This window comes from Neomonachus schauinslandi, chromosome 5 (genome assembly GCF_002201575.2).
Source record: "Neomonachus schauinslandi chromosome 5, ASM220157v2, whole genome shotgun sequence".
Classification (NCBI taxonomy): domain Eukaryota; kingdom Metazoa; phylum Chordata; class Mammalia; order Carnivora; family Phocidae; genus Neomonachus; species Neomonachus schauinslandi.
The window spans coordinates 78,790,020-78,817,635 of record NC_058407.1 but is presented as its reverse complement, the minus strand read 5'-3'; the positions used below and the strand labels follow the sequence as shown (position 1 = coordinate 78,817,635).

General features: G+C 38.3%; 1 protein-coding gene across 1 annotated transcript in view; it reads left to right on the top strand.

Annotated features, from left to right (window-relative positions):
• ARNTL2 (aryl hydrocarbon receptor nuclear translocator like 2) overlaps positions 1-27,616 on the top strand; it is a 103,103-nt gene that overhangs the window by 30,777 nt on the left and 44,710 nt on the right. Inside the window, 4 exon segments of the mRNA XM_021690404.1 lie at positions 7,474-7,624; positions 8,942-9,043; positions 18,935-18,976; positions 22,176-22,333. Coding sequence (XP_021546079.1) covers positions 7,474-7,624; positions 8,942-9,043; positions 18,935-18,976; positions 22,176-22,333 — 453 coding nt within the window.

The window sequence follows — 27,616 nt, the reverse complement described above, 5'->3', positions numbered from 1 at the left end:
GTTTCTGCATGGTGAATAACGATCTGGGGATCTGGTTTCTGGTCAGATAGGTCAGTTTAGCGTATGTTTTGTTGCATATGTGAGAAGGTAAAATTTACTTTGAAAAAGTCCAATTTTACCCATCAGACTTGTATCCAGAGACACATTTTCTAAAACTTGACTCTGATATGTATTCATTGATTCAACAACTTAACATCATTGTTAATGATGGCATATGATCTTACTGAATGCATTTATTTTGCCACCTGTTCATGATGTTCTCTTAGCTTGAAAAAAATGCTGTTGTTACTCCCTCCCCGCAAATAGAATTAAGTGTTCTTCCGTCTGTGTTCTTGTAGCATAAACTCATACCTGTCTCTAGATCTAATTTCACTTACACGTGCACAAACATATTCAGGATTATAAGCTTCTTGACAGCAGGTTACATTAGGCTCTTAATACATACTATGAAATAATAGAGTATTTTTAATCTCTCCTGAGCAAAAGCCTTTTCATAATTTGTGTATAGTACCACCTACAGATGGTCTTTGTTCTTGAATAGTACCAATTAGTACTTTATTATGTGACTAAGTGCCCTACATATGTCAGTGATTATCTTACAATAATTTGTCAGTGATAAACGGTTTTTGATTTTCTCTTGTAACGCTTTACCTCAAACCTATACAACAATTACCGCTGTTGTTCTAGAAAGCTACTTCAGATTGCCAAGTCCCATGTCACACAGTACCTTTTTTCCAACAATCAAGTGTATTTTTCCCTCTGTGGGGAAAAAGTGGGTAAAAATGAAGTAATGGAAGGAAGTAGGCCTATTCATTTGTGAAATAGGTATAGCGGGGAACCGCATATTCCTTATTGTGGGAATTTTATCATTTCCAGCAGTCTAGGAAGTCGAATCTGTTAGTTCGGATATCCCATCTCTTTTAGTTTCTCTTTTGCATGTCTGGGGGTGATGAAATGCAGTTCATTCTTTCAACAAACCCTATTATGTGTCAGGCACTGTGCTAGGATTTGGGGAGAAGAGAAAAAATGGTTCTCAAAACTATCCATATTGGAGCTTATAGCGGATCTCCTAAATCTTCTGCCTCTTCTGTTGAGTCTATGAGCTGAACACCTTTTGGAATCCTGAAGAGCAGGATCTCAATGAAGCAATAAAAAGTACCCGAAGCAATAAAATTGAAAAGTGTGGGCATTTAGCACTGAATAGAACACAGCATCACTTTTGTGGCATTCTTGACAAAAGTTCATAACCTGAATTTAGTTATGAGTGAATATAAGACAAGCTTCAATTGGGTGACATTCTGTAGACTGGCCAGTACCCTTCAAAACCTCAAGGACAAAAGAAGACTGAGGAACTGTTACAATTTAAAGGAAACCGAAGACATATAACAGACCCTAAATATTTCATGTGATCCTGGATTGGATCCTGGACCAGAAGAAGGACATTAGGGGGGCAATTAGCAACACTTGAATATTCCTGGTCTAGAGGTTAGGTAAGACATTACCATTTGGGTAATCTGATTTGGGGCATGGATTCTCAGAAATTAAGAAGCAAATGTTTACATTGCACAACTTGTTTTTAACACAGTTATTCATAGGTTAATTTATGTTTTATATAAATTTTAACATAGAGCACACTACTGCAATGAAGGTAGGTAGTGGGACAAAGTTTCTAAGTTGTAATACATTTTTTTCCATCCTGCCATCGCCTGCCTGTGAATGTGTGTGTGCTTGTTTGTATGGGTAGATGTATATTTTCTTTCAAGCACAATGTCAGATTCTAAATTTGAACCCTTTATAACTATGAGCCTAAACCAAAGGGCTGTTTGTTTTCCCCTGCTTAGGATTCCCAAGCAGCTGCTCATTTCCCCAATTTATTTTCATCTTTGAGGAACTGATACTAAATGGCAGACCTTTAAAATATTATTACATTGATGACCATCACCAGGGAGATACATGTAGAATGGAGTGAGATGTAATGCTAATGTCATTTTAAATAAACCACAAAACCTCCTTTATTTTTTTTAAAAGATTTTATTTATTTATTTGAGACAGAAAGAATGAGAGAGAGAGAGCACATGAGAGGGGGGAGGGTCAGAGGGAGAAGCAGGCTCCCTGCTGAGCAGGGAGCCCAGATGCGGGACTCGATCCAGGGACTCCAGGATCATGACCTGAGCCGAAAGCAGTCGCTTAACGAACTGAGCCACCCAGGCGCCCCAGAACCTCCTTTATAAAAGACAAGCATACTGTCTTTGTTCAATCTAAATTGTGAATTATTTTATTGAGTTAAATAAAATGTATTACCCAACTCTACATCAAAAACCCCAACAATCCAATTAAAAAATGGGCAGAGAACATGTTAGGAGTTGGGGAAGAGACAGTAAAATATCCCCCAAACTGAGAAGACACTTTGAGACTGGAAAATGAAGGAGGCCACTCCGTAGAGTTTACACAGAATTTTATTCAGGTAACTGACTGACACAGAGGAGATCGGGCAGAAAACGATCCATGGCAGCTGCATAGCTATTCTCCACAAAGTCCAGACCTTAGTCCACAGATTTTATAGAGCGAGGGGACACGCAGAAGGGCACTGTAGTAGGATCAAAGGGTTCACATGCACCTCAAAGGGCTTGCATGCACCTAGTTGACAGCTACCCTTTAATTAGATCTTGTGGCATCACCTGTGCATCAGGAAAGAAGGAAGACTATGTTATCTCTAACAGATTCGTGAGAGGCCAAAACAAGCCTTCCCACCATCCCAGTCTTGGCAGACATCTCTAAAGTGTGTATATTAATCTCCAATGGGCCCAGAACACACAGCCCCAGGAGACGTCATTGAGCAAACATGAGCAAGATGGAGGGCCAAAGATGGAGTCAGTATTGTCAGCACTGCTACAGAACTTGAATAGACATTTTTCCAAAGACCTCCAGATGGCCAACTGACACATGAAAAGATGCTCAATATCACTAATCATCAAGGAAAGAAATGCAAATCAAAACCACAATGAGATATCATGTCACACCTGTCGGGAATGGCTAAAATCGAAAGACAAGAAATAACAAGTTGGGTGAGGGTGTGGAGAAAAAGGAACCCTTGTGCACTGTTGGTGGGAACATAAATTGGTACAGCCATTGTGGAAAACAGTATAGAGGTTCCTGAAAAAATTAAAAACAGAATGATTCCTGTACTGGGTACTTACCCAAAGAAAATGAAAACACTGGTTTGAAGAGATATGTGCACCCCTATGTTTATTGCAGCATTATTTATAATAGCCAAGATATAGAAACAACCCAAGTGTCCATTGATAAATGAGTGGATAGGAAGATGTGGTGAATATGTATACACACGCAGCCATAAAAAAGGATGAGATCTTGCTATTTGCGACAACATGGACGGACCTAGAGGGTATTATGATAAGTGAAATAAGTCAGATTGAGAAAGATAAATACCATACAGTTTCATTCATATGGATCTAAAAAACAAAATAAGCGAATAAACAAAAAACCAGACCTATAAATACAGAGGACAAACTGATGGTTGCCAGAGAGAAGGCAGTTGGGTGAATGGGCAGAATAGGTAAAGAGGAGTGGGAGATACAGGCTTCCAGTTATGGAATGAATAAGTTACAGTAATAAAAGGTACAGCATAGGGAATATAGTCAATGGTATTATAATAGCATTGTATGGGGACAGATGGTAGCTACACTTAGGGTAAGCATAGCATGATGTATAGAGATATTGAATCACTATGTTGTACACCTGAAACTAATGCAATATTGCATGTCAACTCTACAGGCGCAAATAAACTTTTTTAAAAAGTAGGAAAATAGTATTATAGAAATGTATTAATAAAGTGTTATTTTTCTGGAAAAAAAAAACATGGATTTTCACCATTGAGAAGTGACAACTTGATGAAGAAAGAATATCAAAATATTGAAGCATATACCTTCAAACTGAGTTATATAAAAGCAGAATTAACTTTCAATTCCTAACACATGGTCTCCTAAATAAGTATATGTGGATGCTGAAAGTAAATTGGGAGGTTAAAAATGAAATCTTCACTCTTTAAATTATGATTCACCTTCTAACAAATAAAAATCTACTACATGAAGGCTGAATTGTTACCAGAGAACAGATCTTTTCATCCAGAACTAATTAGTCCCACTAACCCATATTTTCCTTTTGTTTACAGAAAACCCTCTGCTTTGAATACACTTCTACTGACATAGCAAACTTAAACTTGATGGACCATAGCTAATTATGGGGCAATACTCCCCCACTCATTAGGGAACATACAAATAAAGACCCTTAGAGCTTTAGGTTTTGATTTTTGTGAAAAGAACATTATTTTTCAGCCTAAAGAAGGTCTATTTCTTATTTTAAAGGTTAGGGAGTAGGATTGAAATGTGGAGATCATGCTTTCTAGAACGAGAGGCAAAAAAACCCAACTATTTTTGTTTTGAACTTATGCGAGGGAAACAGTGTGCTTGCTTATGTTGGAGGATTGGAGGTGGGTGGGAAGGGTCTGGTATTATATATACCAGGGTGAACTCTGGTTCAGTGTTGATGAATTTTTCCTATTGATTTATCATTTATTGTAAGAAACTCTCCACATTTTTCTGTGGAGACAGATGGTGTTCTGCCATTCAAAGTCCATTGGATTGAAGTCTGGAAGCTGAAATCAAAATTAATCTCATGTGGTATCTGGTGATCCTGAATCCTTCCCATTAAGAGAGTCTAAGCCTAGGGGCGCCTGGGTGGCTCAGTTGGTTAAGCGACTGCCTTCGGCTCAGGTCATGATCCCGGAGTCCCAGGATCGAGTCCCGCATCGGGCTCCCTGCTCGGCAGGGAGTCTGCTTCTCCCTCTGACCCTCCCCGCTCTCATGTGCTCTCTCTCATTCTCTCTCTCTCAAATAAATAAATAAAAAATCTAAAAAAAAAAAAAAAGAGAGTCTAAGCCTAGAAGTCTTTGAATATCATAAATCAGAAACTTAATTCCCAGGTGGCCAAAAATCATTGATAAAATTATTTTCCCACTTCTTTATTGTGAAATGTACTGTAACTTACAAAAGATTGTAAAAGTTATATGTGTAGTTTAAAGAATTAAAAAAAATCTGTGAACTCACATTGGGATGAAGAAATAGAACATGAATTCTTAGAAGCCTGGGTGTGTCCTTCACTGATTGCATCCAGATGCACCTTTTCTTCTCCAGGGAGAATTCTGACTTTTGTGTTAACTATTCCTTTACTTTTCTATATAGTATGGCAACCTCTATAGATATTGCTAAAAAATATTGATTAGTTTTACTGATTTTTGAACTTTATATAAAATTTTTTTTTAAATTGTGCTGTGGGATGCCTGGGTGGCTCAGTTGATTAAGCCTTGGACTGTTGATTTCTGCTCAGGTCATGATCTTGGGGTTGTGAGATGGAGCCCTATGTCGGGCTGCACTGGGCGTGGAGCCTGCCTGGGATTCTCTCTCTCCCTCTGCCCCCCTCATCTTTTTTAAAAATTAAAAATAAAGTGCTGTGTGTTTTTAGCTATGACTTTTTTTCCCCCAGAATCACTAGTTTGAGATTCATCCATGTTGATATCAGTACTTCATTCATTGTTACTGCCATTAGTATTTCATTTAGTAAATAAACAATCCATCTGTTGAAGGAGATTTAGTTTCCAGTTTTCTCAGGTTTTTATTTTTGTTCTTCAGTTACAAGCAGTGCTGCTAATGCATTTCTTGTATATGACTCCTAATATGCATGGAGTTTTTCCTATGTACCTAGGACTGGAATGCTGAATCACTTGTTATATGGAATATTCAACTTTTTTAGGTAATACGTAAATGGCTTCCAAAGTGGTTGTAGCAATTTATGTTCCCACCAGCAAAGCAGAAAACTTCCCATTCCTTCACATCTTCACTTACACTTGGTGTCCTCAAACTTTTCCATTGTAGCTGTGGGATGGGTATACCACTATAGTTTACTTTGGATCTTCCTAGTTGCTAAGAATTCTGCTTTGAATGTGTTATTTGTGTATTTCTTAATTTTTAAAGATATAGGGATTTTCTAGTTATCTTTTTCTTACTGGTGTCTAGCATAATTACATTGAATCAGTAAATGATGTAGGATATCATTCTTTTGAAACTATTAAGACTTACTTGCTTTTTGTCCAGTATATTGTCAGTTTTTATAATGCTCCATGGGTGCCCCAAAACAAACAGTGGATTTTGAAGCTGCTAGGAATAGTGGTCTATAGATGTCTATTACACCAAGCTTGTCCATTGTGTGGATCAGATTTTCTACATCATTGTTTCTGAATGCTTGAGCTGTCAGTTACTGCTAGAGATGTGTTAAAAATCTCCCACTCTTGTAGATTTATTGCATTTTCTTTGTTAATACTCCTTATATATTTTCAATCTATTTTGTAAGTTACAGATTATTTTAAACTTGTTATATCCATTTTAATATGAGAAATATAGTTATTCAGGGAGGCCCACTTTTGGACTATAGGTTATTTTTAGTTCAGTGATTCTGATTTTTATATTTTATAAAACATTTAATAAACCACACTTTATACAAAAAGGATTTTATCATCATATTTAGCAATTTAGGGTTAAAAATATTCACATCCCTTGATGTTCTTCTGAGATGTTATCTAAATGAAATAACCAGTAGATGAAAAGCTTTATGTACCACAATACATATTTGTGATGGTTAAAACAAACATAGATTGTAACAATAGAAGAATGTTTAAGTATCAGGGCACCTGGGTGGCTCAGTTGGTTAGGCAACCGACTTTTGATTTCGGCTCAGGTCATGATCTCAGGGTCATGAGACTGAGCCCCTCATCACACTCCACATCAAGTGCAGAGTCTGCTTGGGATTCTCTCTCCCTCTCCCTCTGCCCCTCCCGGAACTTGCACGTGCAATCTCTCACTTTCAATAAATAAATAAATAAAATCTTAAAAAAAAAGAATGTGTTTTTTTTATAGAAGCTATGAACATCTACATGACTGTATATTATATAGTCATTAGAATCATTTAAAAAGAATTTTATATATAATGCTTGTAATACCACGATAAAGTTATCACAGTGATTTGTAAATAAAATAGAATGTACTGTACACTATGATTTCAATTACTTAATGACAACTATGGAAAAAATTCTTAAGGGAAATACCTCTAAATAGTAACATCAATTGGTGACATTTGATTTCCCCCTTTCTATTTTTTGTGTTTTCCCTATTTTCTACAATTCTTTTACAATTAAATGGCGGAAATAAGCTTAAAAATATGGATTAACGTACATTTCTAACTAGTATTTAAGTGTCCATAGTTTGTCTTTCATACTATGTTATGTTGTTATTGATATTTTTAAAATATCAAGATAGAAAAACCACTTAAAACATGTGATGGGGTATGTATAAAGTAAAAGTTAATGTTAAAAATAGATGTGCTATTGTGCTTTTTCTCTCACAGATAGAATACTGACTGAAGAGAACCAGTGCATTTCTCCTGTGGTTTCCAGTCATATGAGCCCATGGACAAAACCAACAGCTATTGGATCCCTCTGCCCACATGTGGTGGAGTTCCCAAGAAAACGAAAAGGAAGTGATTCAGACCCATCCCAGTAAGTGAATTTATCCCTCTAACCCCATGAAATCTTTCATTCTAAGGAAAAAAAGAAAAGATTACTTTTTAAATCATTGGTGATTTTCAGTTACATGGTAACATTTGGATAGGGACAATTATTTATCCACCCAACTGCCACCTGTCACTGACTGATCTGTAACTTTTCCATCCAACTTTGAAGCTTTCAGCTAGAGTCTGAAAGACATAGGAACTTAAGGTTAATTTGCTTAACATTTATGGTTACAGCAAGATACTTAACCTTCCTAATTGAATTGCTTAACCATGAGGAGAACATCTTCCTGCATGTTTCACTTAAAATAATAAACACCATGTTGCTTCTTACCTTATCCATCATTTATATAGTAACCAACCCTTGGTCATCTGTGGCCAGTTAAATCATACAAAACTCTTGTTTTCCATGTTTATTAAGCCAAGTAGATAATAAAGTCAATGTTGAGGATACTTGCTATCTCCTTGTTTATTTTTGTTGCTTAACACAGCTTGCAGCCCCAAATATTCTTTAATAAACACCCCAAAGCTAGGGTTTGTGTGGTGAAAATGATAAGGCAAAGTAAATATTATGATCTAGAGTACTCCATTTTAGGCTGGTACTTTACATAAATGAGAAAGTTGATGATAGTCTTCATGAACGAAGGGAAAAATTTTGAGTAGGGGGACAAGAAGAGTACATACTAGTACAAACTAGCTCTTTTTAAGTCTGTTTTTCCCAATATACTTTATGATTTCACTAAAACTCCTAAGACAGCAGAATCAGTGTTATTCAAATGTAAGTACCGATGCACTTCCCAAGCCACATATAAATGACTTGAATGTTATCTACTATTTTGGGTTGTCCATATTCTCTTAGACTCTTCTATTAATGTGAATGATCATAAATAACTACAATTGACCAAGTGACTGTCTAGAACTGTTTACTGTGTTACATCCTAAATTATCAGTTTGTAGTCCCCACTCAGCTCAAGCTCAAAGTGATTATAAGTCCTTTTTATTTTCTTTCTTTTTCTTCAGAATCATAAGCACCATTGTTCTTTCTTAGTATCCAAATAAGATTGTGGGCTGTTGCCCACACTTTAGAAAATGAAAAAGCCAGGATGCAGAAATATCAAGTGGCTTGCCGAACATTACACAACTAGTTAGAATGCCTGATTGTTAGTGTGGTACTTTCTTCATTACACCCTGCTTCCTGTCTCTCTGCAACTGGACAGGGTAGGGGACTTTTGGCACATGAGGATAATCATGCTGTCCATTTCCCAACATGTATGGGGAGAGGTGACCAAGACCTCCTTCCTTCCAGATCAGGAATCATGACAGAAAAAGTGGTGGAAAAACTCTCTCAGAATCCCTTTACCTATCTTCTTTCAACAAGGATAGAAATATCAGCACCCAGTGGCAGCAGGTAAGTCCTGGACTTCCATTTAACATGATTCCTACTTGAAGAAGATGTATAATGGCAGTAGACAGAGAGTATATACCCCACTGATTTGCTCATTACCTACCATAGAGCTTCTCCATTCTGCCCCAATCCTTCTTTCATTCCACCATTTTCCATTCCTCCAATGAAATGATTGATGTCAAAGTACTTTATGGGTTTTACAAAGTATGATTGTATAGCATCCTTCCCAGAGACTCAGAGCATGAAAGCCAGTCATTAGACATGAAGTTGATTTCCTTGGTGGAGCCCCAGAATATTGGGTATTTTTTTTTAAAGATTTTATTTATTTATTTGATGGCAAGAGACAAAGCGAGAGAAGGGACACAAGCAGGGGGAGTGGGAGAGGGAGAAGCAGGCTTCCTGCTGAGCAGGGACCCTGGGATCATGACCTGAGACAAAGGCAGACACTTAATGACTGAGCCACCCAGGTGCCCCTATTGGCTATTTTTAAACAAAGAAGAATGCATGAGAATGTTTACCATTTCTTCAGCGCTCTTGGTTTTGAATGGAGAGCTGATTCTTTTAAAAGGGTCATTGATGAAGATTCCCTGGAATGGAGCCATTAAATATTTCTTGAGTACTTACTATGTGACACCCAGTAGACTAGGAGGGAGAAATACAGATAAGACAAAAGAAATGTGTACAAATTAGAAAGATACAGATAATTATTACACATTATGATAACTGCCATAATACACACCCTGGATACTGTGGCAACAAAGACAGCTGGGCATATAATTAAGATTGGGATTGGGAGGGTAGGACAGCTTCCTGCAGAGGTTGACTTAAGCTATGTTTTAAATGAAGAATGGAAGTGAGTCATTCAGAGCAGGAGTAGAAGAGGTATTTTAGGTAGAAGGAAGAACTGTTCAGAGGCATAGGGCATGAAATATGAAAGAGCACTCTGCTACTCAGGAAACAAGTGGCTGGCACAATAGAGCAGAGGTGGGTGAAATGAACGTGGACTAGGTCAACGAGATCTGTTGAACTAAAGAATATAGAAATTATCTTGCATGCAGTCAGGAAAATAGAAGGATTTTAAGCATGAGAGGACTTGTCAAATTACATTTAAACAAAAATTGTGGGCCTTCGGACTTTTTTTATTTGGTAAAATATATATAACATAAAAATTGCCATTTCAACCATTTTTAATGTACAATTCAGTGGCATTAGTCACACTGTTGTACAACAATTACTGCTGGCTATTTCCAAAACTTTATTACCCCAACTAGAAACTCTGTATGCATTAAATAATAATACTCTACACCTTGTTTCCTTCAGTCCCTGGTAACCTCTAACCTACTTTCTAGCTCTATGATTTTGCCTGTTCTAGATATTTTATATTAGCAGAGTCATGCAATGTTTGTCCTTTTGTGTCTGTCTTATTTCACTTTGCATTATATTTTCAAATTTCCTGTAATAGCATATTTCAGAAATTCATTCCTTTTATGGCTAATATTCCATTGTGTGTATATATATATATACACACAACATTTTTGTAACAATGTTACATTAATATCAGGTGTACAACCTAGTCAACTTTTTTATGCATTATGCTGTGCTTACCACATAAGCTATAATCTGTCACCGTACACCGCTATTACAGTATCATTGACAATATTTCCTATGCTGTGCCTTTTATTCCCATGACTTATTCATTCTATAAGTGGAAGCCCATATTTCCCACACCCTTTCACCCATTTTGCTCATCTCCCACCCTCTTTCCCTCTGGCAACGATTAATTCTCTGTATTTATAGGTCTGATTCTGCTTCCAGTTTATTCGTTTGTTTTTTTAGATGCCACATGAGGGAAATCATATGGTATTTGTCTTTCTCAGTCTATTTCACTTAGCTTAATACCCTCTAGGTCCATCTATGTTGATGCAGATGGCAAGATCTCATCTTTTATATGGCTATGTAATATTTTGTGTGTGTGTGTGTGTATACTACTACTTTATCCATTTGTCTATTGATGGACATTTAGGTTGCTTCCATATCTTGGCTATTATAAATAATGTTGCAATAAACATAGGGTTGCATATATCTTTTCGAATTAGTGTTTTGGTTTTATTGGGTAAATACCCAGTAGTGGAGTTCTTGGATCATGTGGTATTTGTTTTTAATTTTTTTTAGAACCCCTCCATACGGCTTTCCACAGTGGCTGTACTAATTTACGTTCTCACCAAAGTACACGAGGGTTCCATTTTCTGTATATCCTCTCCAACACTTGTTATTTCTCATCTTTTTGTTTTTAGTTATTCTGACAGGTGAAAAGTATTATCTCATGGTTTTGATTTGCATTTCCCTGATGATTAGTGATCAGCATCTTGTGTCTGTTGACCATCTGTATGTCTTTGGAAAAATGTCTATTCAGGACCTCCGCCCATTTTTAAATCAGATTGTTTGCTTTTTGGGTATAGAGTTGTATAAGTTCTTTTTTATTTTGGATATTAACCCCTTATTAGATATGGAATTTGCAAATATCTTCTCCCATTTAGTAGGTTGCCTTGTTATATAAAAGCTGCACAAAAGCTTTTTATTTTGGTGTAGGTCCAATAGTTTATCTTTGCTTTTGTTTCCCTTGTCTTAGGAGATATATCTAGAAAAATACTGTTACAGCCAATGTCAGAGAAATTACTGCCTGTATTCTCTTCTAGAATTTTTATGGTTTCAGGTCTCACATATAGGTCTTTCATCAACTTTGAGTTTTTTTTGTGAATGGTGTTAGGAAGTGTTCCAGTTTTCCCAACACATTTGTTGAAGAGACTTTCTTTTGCCCATTGCATATTCTTGCCTCCTTTGTCATAGATTAATTGACCCATATATTGGTGGGTTTATTTCTGGGCTCTTTATTCTGTCCCATTGATCTATGTGTCTGTTTTTGTGCCAGTACCGTACTGTTTTAAATACTTGAGCTTTGTAGTGTATCTTGAAATCTGGACCTGTGATACCTTCAGTTTTGTTCTTTTTCAAGATTGCTTTGGTTATTTGGAGTCTTTTGTAGTTCCATACCAATTGTAGGATTTTTTGTTTTAGTTCTGAAAAATGCTCTTGGTATTTTGATAGGGATTACACTGAATCTTTACATTGCCTTCGGTAGAATGGACATTTTTAAAATTTAAATTCAATTAGCCAACATATAGTGCATCATTAGTTTCTGATGTAGTGTTCAATGACTAGAGTCTCTATTGAGCAGGGAGCCCTACATGGGGCTTTATCCCGGGACCCTGAGATCATGACCTGAGCTGAAACACTGACTGAGCCACCCAAGCACCCTGAGAAGATCATATGATTTTTATTCTTCATTTTGTTGATATGGTGTATCATGTTGATTGATTTGCAAATATTGACCCATCCTTGCATCCCCAGAATAAATCCTGTTTGATTATGGTGAATAATCTTTTTATTGTTGAACGTGGTTTGCTAATATTTTGTTGAGGATTTTTGCATCTATGCTCATCAGAGATATTGGCTTATAGTTGTTTAGTTTTTTTGTTTGGTTTTTTTGTAGTGTCTTTGTCTGGTTTTGGTATCAGGGTAATGCTGGCCTCGTAGAATGTATTTGGAAGCTTTCCTTCTATTTTTTGGAATAGATTGAGGAGAATAGGTATTAACTCTTTTTAAATGTTTAGAATTCACCTGTGAATCCATCAGGTCCTGCACTTTTATTTTTATTTTTTTCTTTTAAAGAGAGAGAGTGTGAGTGGGTTGGGGGAGCAAAGAGGGAGAGGGAGAGAGAGAATCCTAAGAAGGCTCCATGCTCAACGAGGAGCCCGACATGGGACTCAGTCTCACAACCCTGAGATCATGACCTGAGCTGAAATCAAGAGTCAGATGCTCAACCAACTGAGCCATCCAGGTGCCCCTGGTTATTATTATTATTTTTTTTTATTACAGATTCAATTTCATTACTAGTAATTTGTTCAGATGTTCTATTTCTTCCTGATTCAGTTTTAGAAGATTGTATGTTTCTGGGAATTTATCCATTTCTTCTAGCTTGTCCAATTTTTGCTATATAATTTTTGTAGTATTTTCTTATAATCCTTCCATATTTCTGTGGTGTTCTTACTTTTGCTCTTTTGTTTCTAATTTTATTTATTTGGGTCCTTTCTCTTTTTTTCTTGATGAGTCTGGCTAAGGGTTTATCAATTTTGTTTATCTTTTCAAAGAACCAGCTCTTGGTTTTATTGATGTTTTTCTTATCTCTACATCACTTATTTCTGCTCTGATCTTTGTTATTTCCTTCCTTCTACTCATCTTGGGCTTTGTTTCTCTTGTTCTAGTTCTCTTAGGTGTATGGTCAGATTGAGCTTTTTTCTTGGTTTGTTTTGAGGTAGGCCTGTATTGCTATATATTTCCCTCCTAGAACTGCTTTTGTGATGTTCCAAAGATTTTGGACTATTGTATTTTCATTTTTCTCTATGAATTTTTTAATTTTCTCTTTGATTTCTTTGTTGACCCAGTTGTTGTTTAGCCTCCATGTGTTTGTGGGTTTTTTAGGTTTTTTTTGTGATTGATTTCTAGTTTCATACAATTGTGGTTAGAAAAGATGCATGGTATGGATTTCAGTCTTCTTAAATTTATTGAGACTTGTTTTGTGACCTAACATGTGATCTATTCTGCATAATGTTTCATGTGCACTTAAAAAGAATGTGTACTCTTATTTTTAGATGGAATGTTCTATATATGTGTGTTAAGTCCATCTGGTCTAATGTGTTGTTCAAAGCCACTATTTTCTTATTGATTTTCTGCCTGGATGAAATACCCATTGATGTAAGTGGGGTGTTAAAGTCCTTTGTCATTATTGTATTACAGTCAGTTTCTCTATGTTCATTAATGTTTGCTTTATGTATTTAGGTGCTCCTGTGTTAGATACGTGGATATTTACAATTGTTCTATCCTCTTCTTGGATTGATCCCTTTATCATTATGTAATGGCCTTCTTTGACTCTTGCTACAGTCTTCGTTTTAAAGTCCATTTTGTCTGATATAAGTATTGCTACCCCAGATTTTTTTTTTACCCCACTTCCATTTGCATGAATATTTTTTCTATACTTTTCCTTTCAGTCTATATGTGTTTTTAGGTCTTTTGTAGACAGCATTTGTTTTTTATCCATTCAGCCACCCTGTGTCTTTTGATTATAGCATTTAGGGCATTTGCATTTAAAGCAATTATTTGTAGGTATGTACTTATTGCCATTTCTTTTTTTTTTTTTTTTCTGGCTGTTTTGGTAGTTCTTGTCTTGCTCTCTTTCTTTGTGATTGATGCATTTCTGTAGTATCATGTTTGGCTTTCTTTTTCCCTTTTTTGTGTCTATTATAGGTTTTAGGTTTGTGGTACTATGAGGTTCATATATAACATCCTAAGTATATAGCACTCTTTTTAGTTGATGGTCATTTAAGTTCAAACACATTCTTTAAAAAAAACCTTATTTCACCCTTTCCTTCATGTTTTATGTATATGCTGTCATATTTTATATCTTGATTCACAATTTTCTAACATCTAATTATGGCCATTTCTTTTCCACTTAAGTTCCTTTAACATTTCTTGTAAGGCTAGTTTAGTGGTAATAAAATCATTTTGGGGGGGAACTTCAGCTCTGAATGATACCCTTGCCAGGTAGAGTATTCTTGGTTGTAGGTTTTTTTCCATCAGTACTTTGAATATATCATGCCATTTTCTTTTGGCCTGCAAAGTTTCTGCTGAAAATTCAGCTGATAGCCTTGTAGGGTTTTTCTTTTCTTTCTTTTTTTTTTTCCCCAGATAAAATTTTATTCAGAAGGGGGCGCCTGGGTGGCTCAGTCAGTTAAGCGTCTGCCTTCGGCTCAGGTCATGATCCCAGAGTCCTGGGATCGAGCCCCGCATTGGGCTCCCTGTTTGGCGGGAAGCCTGCTTCTCCTTCTCCCTCTCCCACTCCCCCTGCTTGTGTTCCCTCTCTCGCTGTGTCTCTCTCTGTCAAATAAATCAATAAAATCTTTAAAAAAAAAATTTATTCAGAAGGATAATTTTGAGTGCTGTGAATTGTGTAAGACTGTTGAATCACAGACCTGTACCTCTGAAACAAATAATACATTATATGTAGGGTTTTTCTTGTAGGTAACTTTTTCCTTCTCTCTTGCTGCCTTTAAAAGTCTCTCTTTATATATTTATTTTTAAAGTAGGCTCTATGCCCAGTGTGGGGCTTGAACTCATGACCCTGAGATCAAGAGTAGTATGCTGTACTGACTGAGCCAGGCAGGTGCCCCCAAAGTCTCTCTTTATCTTTAACCTTTGACATTTTATGTGTCTTGGTTTGGATCTCCTTGGGTTCATCTTGCTTAGAACTCTGTGCTTCTTGAACCTATATATCTATTTCCTTCCCTATGTTAGGGAAGTTTTCAGCTATTACTTCTTCAAATAAGTTTTTTCCCTTTCTCTCTTGCTGCTGCTTCTAGGTCCCCTATAATGAGAATGTTTTTTTTCACTTGATGCTGTCTAAGAGACCCCTTAATCAACCTTCATTTGTTAATTATTATTTTTTCTTTTTGTCATTCAGCTTGTGTGCTTTTCATTAGCCTGTCTTCCAGATCGCTGATATATTCTGCATCCTCTAATCTACTGTTGATTCTCTCTAATGTATTTATTTCAGTCACTGTATTCTTCAACTCTGATTGGTTCTTTTTTCTATTTTTTTTAATCTCTTTATTGAAGGTCTCACTGAGTTCATTCACTCTTCTCTCCAGCCCAGTGAGCATCTTTATGATCATTACTTTAAATTCTTTATCAGGCATATTGTTTATCTCCATTTCATTTAGCTCCTTTTTCTGAGGTTTTATCTTTTTCTTTCTTTTGGAGCATATTTCTTTGTCTCCCCATTTTGCCTGACTTCCTGTGTCTGTTTCTATGAATTAGGCAGAATAACTACTTCTAAATTTGAAGGAATGATCTTGTGTATGGTCATCCCCTATGTAGACCTTGTGTGTTTGGTGACTTTCACTGGCTGGAGATGTGGCTGGCATGGGCTGGGTGTCCCAGGACTCCACACAGTGGGGCACCCTGGCAGGATAGCTGAAGTGGGTACAGGTCATTGTGGTCCCTGAGCTCTCCCTGCAGCAGATGCCCTGGCAGGATAGCTAAAGTTAGAGTGGGTGCATGCCAGGTGTCCCAAGGCTCTACACCCAGAGGGAAGCTTGACAGTATGGCTGAAGCTGACATGGGTATTATTCGGAGTATCCTGGAGCTCTCCACACAGAGGGCACCCTAGCAGGACAGGTGAAGCTGAAGTGGGTGTATCCCAGGAGATCCCAGGGCTCTCCATGCAGTGGGCACCGTGTCCCAACAGCTACAGCTAAAGCTGTTGCAGGTCAGAGTGTTTCAGGTTCTATGTGCTGAGGGCACTCTGGCAGGATGGCTGAAGTGAAGGTAAGCTGGGATTTCTGAGCACTATTTTCAGGGGGTGATCTGGTGGGGTGGCTGGAGCTGAAGCAGTGTGTGGACCAGGAGACCCTTGAGTTCTTTGTACAGGGGGTGCCCTGGTAGGATAGCTGAAGTGGGTGCAAACAGGTATGTTCTAGGACTCCGTAGAGAGAATGCCTTGGAGGGGTGTTGGCTGGAGCTGAGGCAGGGTATATGCCTGGCCAAGGAGGGGTCCTGGGGTCCTCTGCACAGGGGTTGCCCTATATCACATTTTGTCTATCCATTCATCTGTTGGTGGGCATTTAGGTTGTTCCTATCTTTTGGCTACTGTGAATAATGCTATTATGAACATTGATGTACAAGTATCTGTTTGAGTCCTTGCTTTAATTCTTTTTGGTATATACCTGGGAGAATTGCTGGGTCATATGGTAATCCTATGTTCAGTTTTTACGGAACCACAAAAACTGTCTTCGACAGTGGCTGTACCATTTTACGTTCCCACCAGCAATGTGTGAGGGATCCAGTTTCTCCATATCCTTGCTGACATTTGTTATTGTCCATTTTTAAAAAGAATATAGTTATCCTACCAGGTGTGAAGTGGTACAGACTTACGTTTTCAAAGAATCACTTGGGAAACAGCATGGAGGATGGGCTGGAGGGGGAAAACCCAAGAGGCAGAGAAAAGAGCTGAGAAGTTCTTGCTAGGGATTGTTTTCTGACCATTGGTCTAAGAGAGTGGTCCTGGACAGCAGTGCATGGGAAGGGAAGGACATGTGATGACATGCTTAAAAGAGAATTCATGTTAAGGAGAGCAGGCACACAAGAAGTGTTCAAATTTTCTGACTTGGTTACCTATGTGGAGGATGATATATGCTCAGATCAAGGGATAGATGGGGAATGCAGTTTTTGACGCAATAAGAACATGGTAATTCTGGGATCTTCAACTGGGCAGTTGGATATGAGGGTCTGGAACTTAGGGGTGATGCCTGGTCTGGAGATAGAGATTCACACATCACTAATGTTCAGAAAGCCATTGCAGTGATTGGCATGAATTCAGTCACTGGGGGAAGTGTATGGAGTGGGAAGACTTGGGGGCTGAGAATATACTCTGGGGGGACTCAGGCCTAAACACTGTAAAGGGAGGAGGGAAATCCTACCCCAAATGTGAGAAAACATGGCTCTGAAGCAGGAGTAATATCTCAGAAACCAAAGGAAGATTTTAAAAAGAGGAAGGCATGAAAAGGAGCAAATCTGGAGAATGTTTTGATAGTATTTGCAATTACCTAGGTTTGTGCTGCAAACAAGAGATGAATTGTTTGGCTAATACATGATCGTGCCTTTTTTCTGTTCTACCAGGGACCATTAAATAATAGTATATTTGGATTTCATAAGTACAGTAGGTTTGAATTTCGCCATTTCTTTTGAGTTTTTTTTTCTTGTGGTTCAGTTGACAGTGTTATATTAGATTTGTGTGTACAACATATAGTGATTTCACAATTCCACACAGGACTCAATGCTCACTATGATAAATGTACTTACCATCTGTCACCACATGATGTTTTAGGATATGATTCACTATATTCCCTTTGCTGTACTTTTCATCCCTGTGACTTATTTATAACTGGAATTTTGTACCTCCTAATTCCCTTCACCTATTTTGCCCATCCCCTCATCTACCAGAGGGGACTCTGGCAACCACCAGTTTGGTCTCTGTGTTTGAGAGTCTATTTTTATTTGTTTTGATACATTTGGAAATATATTTTTAAAAATATTTTTAAAAACTACTCAGCCTGCATAATTTTTTAATGTGGAATGTATTCTGTCACCATCAGTATATTTCATTTTAGTAGTGGTCTGGTGGTAACTACGTTTCTTAAATATACATACACGCACACGTGTGTATATATACATATAGTCACACACACACATATATATACATTTGGCATATTCTGCTAGGAATATACTACTGTGAATATTAATATTATTGGCAAGTGATCAGAGTTTCCAGTTTTCAATGGTATTTTTTAATTAAAAAATTTTAACAAAATAAGTTCCTTTTGATTAAAGGTCTGAGATTGTTCATTCATTTTTAGGCTATTTTAAAACAGCCAGTACAAAATTTTTGGTTAAGCCATCAAATGTCTAAAAATTATTCTATTTAATATAATTCATATGAAAATTATATTTCTCAGGATTCGCATGAGATAATTTTTGTTCATTGTCAGTTAACAGTTTTTGTTGACCTGTTGGGGATGATGTGCCTGTCAGCCTTAGGAGGAGAACTACCACTTGTGTTGACAATAATAATCACTTCTGGTCATTAGGAGCTCAGGGTAGTATTTCTGATGAACGACTTAATAGGAATTAAGAGGATGATACTTAATCTCACATTTATTTTCTTTCAAGAATTACATAAAAGCTGTTTCCTGTAGTTTGACATTTTATCCTGCTTTTTTGTAGAATGGAAGATGGTGAACAACAAGTAAAAGTGAAGTCCTTCAGGTACATTGAACCACTGAGATTGATAGATGGTGGGTGGAAAAGGTTGCACCTGCAAACCTTTAGCCAAAGTAAAAGGTGACGTCAAGATAGAATTGATTCATGAATATTAGGTTTTTCTCATTCGGTACCTGTTACCTTTTCTATCTACTTGAATAACATTTTGTCTTAATGTGCCTTTAAATTTTCTTAGAGGGACTGTTTATTAAAATATTTCCTTTAAGCACTAGAGCAAAGCTGATTCATGCCATAAACAAATCAAAATTACTTCCGAGGAGCATCTGATTGTTAGGAATTCATCCTCATAAATTCTTTGTCAATTGTTTCAACATATTCTCAACGTCAACAAAAATTTTTCTACATCTGGCAACATGGCCAGATCTCAGTTTTGCTTTTTCTTCATTTATTCTGGTTTTTGATATGATTTACAAAACACTGACAGGGGTCAAAGTGGTAGTAACAGTACGCAGAATTAAGAGCCAGGCCCTGCTGCTAAATTATCAAGCATGGAACCAGCCTCTGGTAAATAGGGCTTTCTCAAATACAGTCTTCCGGAATTCTTTTCAGGTGCATCTCCTTCAAGTAAAGTGCCTTATTCAAAATCTAGCTATTTTGCCTTCCTCTGGGTTTCCTAGCTCCTACCATCATCATTCATTGTTCTCCACAGGGCCTTGCTCCCACCTGTACTCACCTGTCTCTAACACCCTACCTCTGAGACAGAACACCCCATCTGCTATGCATTCCTGGAAACAGGCATCTCTGCCCATTGCTCGTGTCTGTTGCTAGTGCGTAATACTGGTAGAATTGAGAGGTGATAACTCTAGCAAGATGGTAACTATAACATTCTTCTAATCATAAAATTTTAATCTAAAAATTACTCCTGAATGGACCAAAGCATGAGTATATAACTCAATTTTATGTGAATGTACATGTAATTTAAATTCCATCCAGTTCATCAAAAGTACATATTTTGTTCCAGGAGTGACATGACCCAAGGGTGAATGGTTGTGGGGACACGGGGGACGGGGAATATTATCTCCATTGGTTTTCATTAGTGTTCTCCCCTCCCCCACTCTTTTATGTGGAAAAATTACTTTTTCTTTCATCTAATTTAAAGTTGCCATAAAGACAGGTCAGAGCAAATGTCCTCCTTTCCCATCAGACTGTCTTTTTTAAACTCTTCTTCTGTGGAAATTCTGGAGGTGCCATGATCTGAGTGAGTGTTGTAGGAGAAACAGACAGATGTTTACAGTTAAGTGTGAAGAGTAAAAGAGCCTAACTCAAATGTAAGGTACAAATATAAGATATACCTTTTCCCCCTACATTTTACCATCTATGAAAAAGGTCTTATCAATGGCCTCTTCCTGTTAATTGGCAACGTTTTTCTTTCCTTGTGACGTATTAAACAATACTGAATTTTCAACAGATGGTGACTTAGGTCTGGTGACATGGTCACAGTGTAAAAGATACTGAGGCAACTGAGAGAGGAAGGGGATTCATCAGGTAGTAGTCACAGATGGTTTCCAGGAAGAATAACTGAGCTGGGTTTTGAAGAAGGAGGAGGATTTTTCCAATATAGAAGGGAAGGACATTCCAAGCTTAGCAAAGAGCAAGTCAGAGGAGATGTGAGGTGACTTGGCATGTGTGAGGACCAGCAAGTCGTTTGGCATTGCTGCGGAGTAACGGGGAGCTGTAGGGAATGCACAGAGAGAGGAAACTGGAAATGAGGGCACAAACCAGGTCATGGGGAACCTTGGAGTGTCATGTGGGAGTTTGGCCCTTCCTCTTAGGCAGTGAAAATACATGTTAGCAGTTTGATGCAATGGAATTAGATGACTTTGTTTGTTTTAGAGTGATAATTCTGGAAGTCGGGGTTTGTATAGACTGGAAGAGGAAGATGCTGGGAGTATAGCAAGTTAAAAGGCTTTTGGGGGTAATGCAATGAGCTGTCACCTAAGGAATCAAGGTGGTGACAGAGTGGGGAGGAAGACAAGACCTATATAAGAACCATTTAAGAACTAGAACCTATAGGAGTTTGTGATTATTTGGCTCTTCAGAGTGAAGAAGGAAGGGTCTAGAATGAGCCTAGTGATATCAGCAAGATATCACCAAGATAAACTCTACAGGAGTAAATCAAGGGTAATGGAGGAAGGAGGAATAAAATGGTAAATTGCAATTCAGTGTGGGCTTACTTGAGGTTTAAAGTACTTGTGAATCATTGAGGTGTGTAGTTCAAGTTCTGAAGGTCAGGAATGGGGTGAAGTATGAACGAGATAGAGATTTAATAGTAAGTAGCTTATGAACAGCTGTAAAGCCTTTGAGAGATGGTGCTATCTCAGGGTGAAGCTATAGGGTGAGGAAAGAGTAGAGCCAAGTGGGGAATCTTGGGGACACTGCTATTTAAGGACAGAGGAAGAGCTGATAAAGATACTAAGGGGACTGAGCAGAGCAGGGAGGACGGAGGAACAGGAGATGGTCACAGGAGCCAGCGGAAGAATGAGGAATGTCAGTACCATCAAATTCAAGGCAGGGATCAGCAAGGAGTTGCATAAAATAAGGATGACCTCTGCTAAAAAGAGTGTCAGTGGGGCAGGGTTTGTGGAAGGTTGATTTTAATAGATGGAAAGGTGCCTGCTTGAGAAGTGAGAAGAGTGGAGATGGTGATCTTCCAGGAAGCTGGCTGAGAACAGAAGACAGTAGCAAGGTAAAAACCCCTAGGAATGGGGAAAGGCGGGGTTTTTTTTCCCCCAGAGAGAGAGATTTGCCTACATGTGCAGTCCCGTGGGAAGCTGCTGTGGAAGAGAATGAAGTTAAGATGCTGAGGAAGAGAATGAAGTTAAGATGCTGAGGTGAATACCAGAGAACAGTGATCTGTAATAAGAGGAAGAGTTGGGTAGCCTTCTAAGACTGAGGGAGGTTCTAAAGCTACCCATGTGGCTCTCAGACACATCTTAGTTCTTGAAGGTTCTGGAAATAAGACAGGGAGGAAGAAGCAGGGGTAGTTGGTGGGGGTGGGATGAGAGATGAGCCCCATTCCTGCTCTCAGCAGCTCCCTCCTCTTCCCTGAACCACAAGTGCAGGGCCAGAGTTGGGAGGGAGGTGGGTGTGCTCTTGTGGGCCTCCTCTGGCTCCAGCCAGTGCCTCCAGGTTAACTCTGAGTCTGCTCGATGTTAAAAATAAAGGAGGTTCTTTTCCTTCTTAGAGAAGCTCATAGCCAAACCGAAAAGCGGAGGAGAGATAAAATGAATAACCTGATTGAAGAACTATCTGCAATGATCCCTCAGGGCAATCCCATGGCACGTAAACTGGATAAACTTACAGTGTTAAGAATGGCTGTCCAACACTTGAAATCTTTAAAAGGTGAGTTTGGAAATGGCTTCTGCATTTGTTTTGTTTTGTTTTTAAAGATTTTATTTATTTGAGAGAGACAGAGATAGCGAAATAGCAACAGAGAACATGAGCATGGAGGAGAGGGAGAAGCAGGCTCCCCACTGAGCAGGGAGCTTGATCCCGGGACCGTGGGATCATGACCTGAGCCGAAGGCAGATGCTTAACCGACTTAGCCAGCCAGGCACCTCGCACTTGGATTTGTGAAGTCCTCCCTGTAATTGAGATCCTGGATTCATTTGTTTTGCTGTTGTTGGCTACTGAAATTCTATACAAATGTGTCTTTCAGCTTTATAGGCATCAGTTTGTTTATAGGCATCAATTTTGATGCTTGCTCATATTCTGTATGTGGAGAGAATATTAATCGGGGTATGGAAAACCTTGGTTTCACTAAAAGCTTTATCTTAAGTGCACACAATATGTCTTTACATTTGTGTCATCTTCAATGTCTTTCATCAATGTCTTAGAGTTTTCAGAGTACAGTCCTTCCACTGCCTTGGTAAAATTTATTCCTAGGTGTTTTATTCTTTTTGATAATATGATTGTTCTCTTAATTTCTCTTTCTGCCAGTTTGTTAATAGTGTATAGAAATGCACTGGATTTCTGTATGTTGATTTTGTATTCTGCAACTTTACTGAATTCATTTCTTAGTTCTAATAGTTTTTTGGTGGAGTCTTTAGAATTTTCTATATGGAATATCTTGTCACCTGCATATAGTGAGAGTTCTACTCCTTCCTTACCAATTTGGACGCCTCTTATTTCTTTTTCTTATCTGATTGCCATGGCTCAGACTTCCAGTACTATATTGAATAAAAGTGGTGAGAGTGGACATTCTTGTCTTCTTCCTGATCTTAGAGAAAAAACTTTCAGCTTTTCACCTCTAAGGATGAAGTTAACTCTGGGTTTGTCATTTATAGCATTTATTATGTTATGTTCCCTCTGTACCCACTTTGTTGAGTTTTTCTGAATGTTGAATTTGTCAAATGCTTTTTCTGCATCTGTTGAGGTGATCATATGATTTTTATCTTTCACTTTATGTGTTATGTTGATTGATTTGCAGATACTGAACCATCCTTGCATGTCTGGAACAAATCCCACTTGATCATGGAGAATGATCCTTTTAATGTATTGTTAAATTTGGTTTGGAAATATTTTGTTGAGGACTTGTGTTCATCAGGGATATTGGTCTGTAATTTTCTTGTTTTGTTAGTGTCTTTGTTTTTCATATTAGGGTAATACTGGCATCATAGAATGAATTTGGAAGTTTTCCTTTCTCTTTTGGAGTGATTTGAGAAGGGTAGTATTAACTCTTCTTTAAATGTTTGGTAGAATTCACCTGTGAAGCCATCTGGTCCTGGACTTTTGTTTATTGGGAGTTTTTTGATTACTGATGCAATTTCATTGCTGGTAATTGGTTTATTCAGATTCTTCCCGATTCAGTTTTGGGAGATGGTAGGTTTCTAGAAATTTACCCATTTCTTCTAGTTTGTCCAATTTTTTTTTTGCATAATTTTCGTAGTCTTTTTTAATAGCTTTGCATTTTTGTAGTGTCGGTTGTAATTTCTTTTGCATTTCTTTTTTTTAAGATTTTATTTATTTATTTGACAGAGAAAGACACAGCGAGAGAGGGAACACAAGTAGGGGGAGTGGGAGAGGGAGAAGCAGGCTCCCTGCTGAGCAAGGAGCTCAATGCGGGACTCAATCCCAGGACCCTGGGATCATGACCTGAGCCAAAGGCAGACGCTTAACTGACTGAGCCACTGAGGCTTCCCACTCTTGCATTTCTGATTTTGATTCTTTGTCTTGATGCATCTGGCTAAAGTTTTAACAATTTTGTTTATGTCTCTATTTCATTTATTTCCACTCTGATCTTTGTTCCTTTTCTAGCTCCTTTAGGTATAAAGTTAGATTGAGATTTTTCTTCTTTCTTAAGGTGGTTCTGTATCACTATAAACTTCCCTCTCAGAATTGCCTTTGCTGCATCCAAGAGATTTTGAGCCATTGTCTCTATTTTCGTTCATCTTCATGTATTTTTTCCTTCCCTCTATGACTTCTTTGCTGACCCACTGGTTATTTAGTTGCATGGTTTTTTTGGCCTCCACATGTTTGTGTTTTTCCAGTTTTTGTTTGTTTGTGTGTTTGTTTTGTAATTGATTTTGTTTCACTGTTGTAGTCAGAAAAGATGTTTGATTTCAGTCATCTTTTTTTAAATTTCAGTCTTCTTAAATTTATTGAGACTTGTTTTGTGGCCTAACATGTGATCTATTCTGGAGAATGTTTCATGTGCACTTGAATGTATAGTCTCTTGTTTTTGGATGGGATGTTTTGTGTGTGTATATCTGTTAATCCCGTCTGCTGTAGTTTGTCAGTCAAAGCCACTGTTTCCTTATTTTCTTTTGGGTGATCTATCCATTGATATAAGTAGGGTGTTAAAGTCCCCTACTATTATATTACTGTTCATTTCTCCCTTTATGTCTGTTAATGCTTGCCTTATATATTTAGGTGCTCCTATGTTGGATGCATATTTACAATTGTGATAACCTCTTTTGAATCAATCCCTTTATTATTATGTAATGGCTTTCTCTTCTCTTGTTACAGTGTTTTAAAGTCTATTTTGTTGATATAAGTGTTGCTACCCCATCTTTTGTTTTGCTTTCATTTGCATGGAATATCTTTTTCCATTCCTTCATATTCAGCCTGTGTCTTTAGCTCTGAAGTGAGTTCTTTGGACGCAGCATGTAGTTGGGTCTTATTTTGTTATCCATTGCATCACCCTGTGTTTTTTGATTAAAGGTAAATAAATGTAATGCTCCAGAGTAATTATTGATAGGTACATACTGGAATTTTAAAAATTGTTTTCTGTTTGTTTTTGTAGTTCTTCTCCATTCCTTTCTTCTTCTTTTGGTCCCTTCCGTTGTGATTTGAGGACTTTCTTTAGTGTTATGCTTGAATTTCTTTCTCTTTATTTTTCATGTATGTGTTATAGGTTTTTGGTTGTAGTAACCATGAGTTTCACATAACATCCTAAGTATATAGCAGACTGTACCCAAGTTGATGGTCGCTTAACCTTGAACACGTTCTAAAAGCACTACATTTGTACTCCTCCTCTCCACATTTTATACATAGGCTGTCACATTTTATATCTTTTTATTTTGTGTATCCCTTAATTTTTGTAGATATTATTTTACTACTTTTGTCTTTTAACTGTCATACTAGCTTTATAAGTGGTTGATCTACCACCTTTACTCTCTGTTTGTTTTTACATTTGAAATATTTTTCTTGCATAATTTTCTTCTAGTCTTGGCCTTTTCTTTTCTGCTTAAGAAGTCCCCTTAACAAGAAAGAGATAATTTAAATCACCTTCCTTAGATTTCTACATGCGGTAGGACAGTGGCTCCTTGTACTCCAACCTGCGGCCTATGTGCAGATCTGGAGAGTAGGCAGTGGGGAAAGAAAGTACAGCCTTGATCCCTTCAATGCCAAGCAGAACAGCGCAAGTGTGGGAACACTGCTTGGCAGGCTTCCTTTTGGGAGTGTGACAGGAGGTCTCATTTTCCTAACGATCCATTGTGAAACAGGATTCTCTTTTACCCACAGCTGGATCTTGCATAAGTTGTGTGCAGTATTTCCCTTAAATCTTTAAGCAGTGAACATTTGCAGGCCCCACTGAGGTCATTTGATTGCAACCCTAAAATTACCCAACAATTTTCACATTCGCAATGCCCGGAGGGAGGAGGACCTAAGGGAAAAGTCATGAATCCATCACCTAATTCAACAAACATGCACCGAGCATTGAGTAGGTTCCTGTCTGTGCTGGGAACTTGAAAAGGAAGGAACAAGATCTCTGCGCTCTTGGGATTCACAGTAGGCGAGGGAGACAGACCCAGGTAGAGACCATTAAAATCCAGGGTGCTAAATGCTACAGTGGAAGTAAGAGTGGGAGGAGCAGCAAGAGAAGCTCAGTAGGGAGGACGTACTGTCTAAATCCAGAGCAGATTCCTTGCACCAGAGCACGGGTTTTTGCCATTGGCCCTTCTGAGGTGGTCAAGGACTCATCACCCACCCTGAGCATACCCTTAAGTCAGTGCTGCCCACAAGTGAGAGGACTTAAGGCAACTGGGTCTGCCTGCATTCCAGTGCCCTTACAGGAGTAGACCACCCAACTTGTTCCGCAAAACCTGGACCCCAAATCATCAGAGGGCTGCATGTGGATCATGTTATTTTGGTCCCTACATAATTATTTTAAAGACAAATGGGTCGTGAAATGAGTTTTTGTACTGTAAACTTTAAATAGTGCTTTTGAAATTATCTGGGTGGAGGACAAGTGTTACCCACCCCCCACCCATTATAAAGTACAGTTAATTCCTGGAAAAATGATCATGGGCTGGGGCTTGGCACAACAATGTCACATTTCCATAAAAGTGTCTAAAATTTTTTTTTAAAAAAGATTGATTGATTTGACACAGAGGGAGAGCGCGTGCATGTGCACAAGCAGGGGGAGTGGGAGCGGGAGAAGTGGGCTCCCTGCTGAGCAGGGAACCCAAAGCAGGGCTCCATCCCAGGACGCTGGGATCATGACCTGAGCGGAAGGCAGACGCTTAACCGACTAAGCCACCCAGGCGCCCCTAGAAATGCTTGTTCTTCATGTCTGTACTCACCTGCCACAGTTTGCTGATGACATTGGTCTGCAGACAGCACTTGGAGTAGCCCTTCTTCTCAGCATGTGCCTTCAGAGAAACTGTGGGCATTCTATATGTGTAGTCATATTACTGGGGCTCAGTGGGGTGCAGTGGTCCATGCATGTAGCTCCCAGAGGCAAACCTCCTGGGTTCAAAGCGTGGCTCCCTGACTTAATAGCGGTGTGACTTATTCAAGTCACTTCACATTCTGATCAACTTCCATAGCCGTAAAATAGGGATAATGCATTTACTGCGTAGGGTCGTTGTTAAGAGTAAAGAGTAACACCTATAAAGGGCAAGCACAGAGTTTACTCAGGGTGGGGGTGGGGGGGAGCAGGAGGAATAGTTACTGTGATTTTGATCATTTTAACCTAATGAACGCTGTAATAAAGGTAAGTGATCATGTTTCCTTGTTTGTTATCTCTCAGGGCACCTGGGTGGTTCAGCTGGTTAAGCGTCTGCCTTCTGCTCAGGTCATGATCTCAGGGTCCTGGGATCGAGCCCCTGCATCGCATGGGGCTCCCTGCTCCGCGGGGATCCTGCTTCTCCCTCTCCCTGTGCTCCAACCCCCACTTGT